The sequence below is a fragment of the Clytia hemisphaerica genome, unplaced genomic scaffold (genome assembly GCF_902728285.1).
Source record: "Clytia hemisphaerica strain Z4C2 unplaced genomic scaffold, Clytia hemisphaerica genome assembly, whole genome shotgun sequence".
Taxonomy (NCBI): Eukaryota; Metazoa; Cnidaria; class Hydrozoa; order Leptothecata; family Clytiidae; genus Clytia; species Clytia hemisphaerica.
In genome coordinates this window covers 1296978-1303828 of record NW_027103359.1, presented here as the reverse complement: position 1 = coordinate 1303828, position 6851 = coordinate 1296978, and the positions used below count along the sequence as shown (strand labels likewise).

Genomic DNA, 6851 nt, shown 5'->3' with positions numbered 1-6851 from the left:
ACGGGCTTAGCTATCTGGGCTAGTTTCTTTTATCCTTAAACATAGAGTAAAAAATTGGGGAAAATTTTTCTACACTAACATTCGACTTTCAATTTATATTATAATACAATCTTTTTTTAAAGTAGCGTTATTCATATTTATCAAGAACACTAACGTGTAGATTTTTTTATGAATGAACATATTTAAGGAAACTTTCTTTTGCTGAAGAAATGGCACATGTCTTGTGGTTGTTGAAACCCCATCCTAAAAGTTCCTTTTTTACGAATCCTCGTATGAATTGGAATGTTTTTATTTTTTGATTTATCATTAGCTTTTATTTCTTGGAAGATATGTTTGGTCAGTAGTTTGTACAAACATTTTGATTGGGACATGGAATCACATCGATTTCTCCTTGAGGCAAAGCATTAGTGAAAAACATGTTTATTTTTACCATTTTCTACAAAATTTTGGCATAAGAAGTATAAGAACCTGAATCTAGCAAAGAAGTTTTGAACAACTACCTAGAAGATAGTAACTCATCTTCGTTTTTTATTTCTCTCTTTTCAATATTTGAAAAGTTACCTTACTTTTAAGATTTTGGTTATTTTTCGAGTTGAATTTTATTTCCAATTAGGTATAAAGTTTTATTATACCGTGAACTTGACCATAAAAATTAAGAGAATCTGCGAATGCCTATGTGTTCGTCTATGAGTCCCATATACTTTTTATAGTGTGGTCGTGTTACAAAAATACAGGCTGTTTGTAGGAAAAGAATAAGATCTAGCTGAAACTTTCTCCAGACCTTCTCTATAGGATGCTTATACCTCAGGAAAAAATCCCCTAAAATTCCACAGGTGGAACATCCCTTTTTTGGGACATTTCTATTTTCCCCAGGCAAAATCCTAAGGGCGAAATTTTTTGAAAATTTCAAACTTATTTGCAGACAATATCATGTATACCATTCGAAAGCTCTCGAAAAACTATATGGAAGACTTTTAAACGGTTATAGCTGATTTCCTTACCTAACTCGAGATATTTCATGCGCAAGTTCCACTTTTCGCCACACTTTGGTCTAAAATTGACCATAAATAGCATCCTTTGCCTGAAATATCTCGAGTTAGGTAATGAAATAAGCTATACCCGTTTAAAAGTCTTCTATATATTTTGCCTGGGGAAAAAAGAAATGTCCCAAAAAAGGGATGTTCCACCAGTGGGGTTTTAGGGGATTTTTTCCTGAGGCATAACCATCCTATAGAGAAGGTCTGGAGAAAGTTTCAGCTAGATCTTATTTTTCCCCGTAAATTATGCTAAACGACCCCACTATTAGGGAAGCTAGGAAACAAGATTTGGCTAAAATTTAGCGAGTCTGTTCCTTGAATGAATATCTTGAGGTGTTTTTTTCATTCTTTGAAAATTTTGATTTTTGTTGCCATGGGTTTAGCCTGGAGAGTCTAACGAAGGTGAATATGTGTGTATTTTTCACTTTTTTTACAAAAGAAAATGCATCAAGAATCTTTTGCTATAATTTATTTGCATGATTTAAAAGATATTGAAGTTTAGCTAAGTTCGGTTTTAACTTAACTTAGCGCTTAAAAGCGCGTTCGACAATACAATGAACTGGACCCTAAAATTGAGGATATTGTAAAATTCAAAATGTTCAAATTTTTAGGACAGACTACTGTATATTAACACATTCTTATTGTTTCTAGGAGACAAAATATAATGGAACCTAATGAATACAAACTACATTTCTTAAACATTGAAGTCTTCAAAGATCCTAAACGAGAATTAGCTTTGATATTCACCATACAGTATGCATTAGAGGCATTCAATCGGATACGTGATCACGAATCTAGAGTCAATTACCATTGTTTACTATTCGGTAAAATCTCCGAAAAAGATCGAGTGTTCACAGAAGGATCGTTACCGCTTTGTTTTTTGATCGGTGCAACGCAAGGTTTTGTCATTTTGTTCTCCTTATATTTGTGGTATGAGATACGCAAGAATCGTTCAGTCTTTTGGTAAGAACCAACAATTTTGGTTTTATGGTACCTTTTGAACTAAATGTTGCGATTTTTCGAGCTCGCCAAAGTTTGTACGCCTAAAGTTAGTTATTTCATCGAAGGTTACAACCTCTAGAAGGTAGCTCGTTGGAGTCCAAAAGCCCCGTATTCTTGGGGAGCGTATAACTTTCACTTCTCAGCTACAAGATTTAGCAGAAATATTTTTCTGAATCGAAAGCTGTTGCGAGTTGTTCAATAGTTTCGCATATGTAGTTTGTGTACTTGAAAAGCATATACGATACTACTAGATTTTTTGACGATACTCAATTTTAAGATAATTTTCTTTTCAATTTTGTACAGGGCAACAACAGTTCGGAAAAGGATATGCTGGGGAATCTTTTTAACATACATGGCTGCATTATACACATTAGCGCATCAAGGTCTACGTGCTGTTTGTAACTCACTGTCTGCTCCAAGGTAATCTTTTCACCTTCATCAATATTTGTAAACAAAGTTTCTTTAAATCTTCAACCTCGTCCCTGTGGGCCATTTTTTAGATGTTTCTGACGTGGATTTTCGTGCTTTTTATCCCGAAAACTCACCTCATCTATACATACAATAGCGAGATTATGTATCGCAGATATTCTACGGCTACGGTTGTGGGGCTGTCCATACGGGTCGTCACCAAAGGCGACATGTCGTTGTCGACTTTGCTCTGTACGGGAAAAACACCAAAACACCGTCTAGGCAAAGTCGACATAATGCCGTACGTCAAATATCGAACTTGCTTTCACCCGCCATTACTTAACTTACTCGCCATTTCCCTCGCCACTTTAGCCGTAGCCGTAGAGAATTCCAAATACATAATCTCGCTAATATGTGCAAATCGGGGGAGACCTACCTTAGATCGGGGTCAACTCTTTTTTCGGATGGAGTGGTGAAATTGACTTTTTCATGAATTACGTAACATTTAACCTCTGACTCGTCTTGAAACAATTACCAAGGTGATTATGTCCCTTGAGACAATCATTTTTAAATGAAAAGAATGCACCTCTGAGAAATATCAGTTGAGGATAAGTTGTCACAGTACTACTTCGAAAAACGACGCAATTTATGAAAAGACCTATTCGACGAAAATCTAAGCGGAATTTTGGAAATTAGGTCTACTGTCAGTGACAGAAAATTGGACTATTTTAGTCTGGAACAGCGTGATTTAGCAAAATAATCGGAAACAAGCGGAAAAAAGTCAAATTTTCTGATTTTTTTTTTACGAAAATCCTCAATTTAGAAAGATATTTCATTGACGGACAGAACTTATATTTGTTTTTAACAAATGTCATTTTCCTTTAGCTGTCGTGACGGTGTTGTGTTATATATCGACTTCAAAGTGTTCAAACCAAAATACCTGAATGCATGGTCTTTCTTCTCTCTATGGAACACCATACTGGTAATTTATTCAAAATTTTATTTTTTTCTTCGTTTGGGGATACCTTAAGGGAACTAACCTTCGCGGTGCGAGGGTACTAATTTGGCGCCTTTTTACAATTAATTTTGCGGGTGACTTCCATTTTTTGCCGAAATTCATTCATATTCCTAAGGGTTTTTGAGGACTTATAGTAAAAATTGTATTTCGTGGAACTAATTTTCGCGTTAGACATCCAAAAATGCGAAAATTGCTTCCGCTAATATTAGTCCACGAAAGTTAGTTCCCTTTAAATGTTTTATTTTCGCCAGTATAAGTGTTCCTGTCGCATACCAGACAAATATTTCATATCAGGACAGTATCTGCCAACTGTTATATTATGCTGATATAAGCAAAAAAAATATTTTCTTTTCCGCTTTCTGACCAATCTTGCTCCACATCCGTGAAAAAGAATTATGGGCCTAAAAAAACTTTTATTTCTTAGAAATTTTCCTGCAAACTGAGATAAAAATGATGAAATCTTTTAATTTATAAGCAGAGCAGAATACAAATACAAATATACTGTTTTTCATTGTGTCTGAATTTTTTATATGAGTACACGTTGTTGTTTTTTAAGAAACTAGCTTTACCAAGCAGCCTCAATGTTTCTTAAAAAATCGGCCTTTTGAGCCTTAGTTAGATGTTTCTTACATGTTTCTAAACTTTTTGACATAATCAGCCTATTTTTCATGCAAAGAAAAAAAAAATTTTGATTGGAAGGTTCTTAAAAAAATCGAGTGAAAAAATGTTATTTTCTCATTCTAAGCCTCAGCATGTTTCTTAGATGTTTCCTAGTTTTCAGGCATTCTGAGCCTCGTGTTTCTTAAAAGTGTGTTTCTTAAAAAAAAACAACGTGTAATTCTTCGTTTGGAAAAAACTTCGACAAATTATTTTTGGATCTACCTTGTTAATTTGTATTATTTTAACTATTTTCAGGAAAATGCACAGAAAAGTTTTATATCGCTCGCCATCTTTGCCTTTCTTAACATTTCAAAGACACCACTGGAAGAACGGCTACAGATGGTATTTGAATCTTCTTCTAATTTCTTGATTAATTGTTTCTGTTCCAATAGTACCAACACAAAAATTTCCAATTTAGAATGTTACATTTAGGATAGGCGAATTTAATGAATTTGAACTTGTTTTTCGAAAAATGACAAAATATTTTATCCTTTGTAGTTCAAAAATTGTTTTAAAATTTATGACTATTTTTTTAGATACTCTATGTTAAATAAGTTTTCAAGGGATAATCAGATTTTGTTATTTGGTCAATTCAAAACTTGAAAATATTCAAAAATATTTCAAAATTTCCTAAAAAACAATAGGGACTAGACCTTCTTTTACCGAAGGTACTTTTAAAACACTATCTGGTTATCCCTTGAATAATCAATTTTTAATTTTTTGTTCCAGTCAGTTACTGTATGTCTGTTAAGTGTATTTAAAAAAATAACAGCCGTACTAAAACAGAATAGGAACATGCTTACCAACCAAAATGCCACGGGAATAAATAGCTTAATTTGATTTTGCGGTTATGGATATTTTATATAGCACACATTTGGGGAATGAGTACAATAACGGAATTAGAAAAAGGTGAACCGGGGTGAGCTCAGTGACGTAATTCGTGGCAAGGCAAGCCCGAAATGGCGCTCGTAGATCTTGGCTAAACGATTTCATTTCAATCCAGTGGTTGTGCTTGAAGGTGACAAAGGGAGAAGCAAACCTAATTGAAAAATCAAAACATTTTCAGAGATTGGGGATGTTAGTTACTTTCAGAAACACATGCATTCCCTATGTCCCCTTACTCGGAAATTGCATTGGTGGGGAGAGAATGTAATTCGATATTCGACTTAGAAGGTTACTTGCCAAAATTCGAGCATTATCCCAAAGATCGAAATGAGTGTCAAAAGGAAAGAGATGGCCTAAGGATTTCAAATTTTACTGGGTCGAGCAAAACAAATCAAAATGAAAAATAAGTCGGCAAGGATCATTCTCTTTTTCTTCATTTCATGGAACAAGAAAATAAAAAAATAAACGAAACATAGTCAATCAAAAATGAATCGAATGCTGAAAGCTCGAAACTTTATACCCGAAGGTAAACAATCAAATCACAAAAGCTGTTCAAGGCAGTATGAGTTACAACTTAATTCAAAAAATGAAACTTACAAATCTTACCTTTTCACCATAGGCGAGTATAGACAGCAAGACAGGAGCCAATTCAAAATCAAAATTATTTTAATTTCACTTTTACTTGCGCTATCTACCTCCATACAAAACTTGCTCCATCTATTTTGATGTAGATCTACCAATTCAAAATATAATCATAAATTTAACTTCCACAAGAAACAACATCAAAAAGTAGTGCCACATCTTTATCGATTTATTGAGCTTCTTCGTTGTGTCGTTGTTGTTCCTCTTCTCCTTCTTTCCTCCATCAAGGTCAATTCGAAATGGAAACAATTTTTTGACAGTGTAATTAACCCTCACCGTCGAAGCTAGGTTCACTGGGTTCACCTTGATTCAACCGGTTCACCAGATGGGTTCCCCCGGCTCACTTCTTTCTATTTACGGTACAATAATTCAAATCTGGGGGATGGTAGGAACTTAATCTGGCGGATTTTGCAAAACTATTTTCCTTAAGGACTGAAGACTTGTTGAAGTTGATGTTTTCTGATTCTCCAAACCAAATCTAGCAAAAACTTTATCACTCCCTTCCTCTAGATGACGCGGAAAGTGAGAGAATATTTATGACAAGATTCCTGTCTATCTGTCACCTGCTGTCACAACAAACAATAGAAAGCCACAACAATAGAAAGTTGACTGAATGTGAACACAACCAACTATAATTGAAACTTTTGAAAGTGGTATGGCTGAAATATTATTTATTCTTTCATTTAATTTTTTAATAATTCGACTAAGCAACTTATAGCAATTTACGGGAAAAATGTTCTCAATTTTTCGGAAACATCCGTGATCATTGATAACTAACCACAACTTTGAATGTTAATTATTGTTCCTTTTTTCCTACAGCGGAGGGGTTCTTATTAAATCTCAAAAATGTTAGGTTCTTACTGGGACAACTTCATTAAGTATATCGCGACATTCGTGAAAAATAGAATTAAAATATATTTAGATAGTTAATATTTTGTTTACCAAAGTTATTTAATATCAGATATAGTTCAAAATATTTTTTTAAGTTCAGTTAAATTTTATGCATGGTGATTTTTTTTTAAATTTTAGATTCATTCAGATAATTATTTTAAATTCGTTAGCTTAGTTAATCGTAATTGGTTTTAAAATCTTTTATATATCAAGAATTCTATAAATATGTAAATAAGATGTATTTTTGATAAATATAAACATTACGCTTACAAAAACGCAACAAAATTTTCGAATTCGTTAAAAGATAA

The 6851-nt window shown here is 33.5% G+C and overlaps 1 protein-coding gene across 2 annotated transcripts; it reads left to right on the top strand.

Annotated features, from left to right (window-relative positions):
- The first annotated feature begins 1692 nt into the window (after window positions 1-1692).
- LOC136822428 (uncharacterized) lies at window positions 1693-6818 on the top strand. 2 transcript variants are annotated; one of them, XM_067078696.1, is made up of 5 exons: window positions 1693-2000; window positions 2343-2459; window positions 3333-3429; window positions 4381-4467; window positions 6163-6818. In XM_067078696.1, the coding sequence occupies exons 1-5, from the start codon at window positions 1702-1704 to the stop codon at window positions 6190-6192; spliced, it is 630 nt and encodes a 209-aa protein (XP_066934797.1). In that variant the 5' UTR covers window positions 1693-1701; the 3' UTR covers window positions 6193-6818. The 2 variants fall into 2 exon arrangements, with proteins under 2 accessions (XP_066934797.1, XP_066934788.1); XM_067078687.1 differs by lacking the exon at window positions 6163-6818 and having other exon boundaries at window positions 4381-4720.
- Window positions 6819-6851: the final 33 nt, after the last annotated feature.

Coding starts and splice junctions, on each gene's coding strand:
- LOC136822428 (XM_067078687.1), top strand. CDS start 1,702: ATGGAACCTAATGAATACAAACTACATTTCTTAAACATTGAAGTCTTC. Junction 2,001..2,342: donor AAGAATCGTTCAGTCTTTTG/GTAAGAACCAAC, acceptor AATTTTGTACAG/GGCAACAACAGTTCGGAAAA. Junction 3,430..4,380: donor CTCTATGGAACACCATACTG/GTAATTTATTCA, acceptor AACTATTTTCAG/GAAAATGCACAGAAAAGTTT.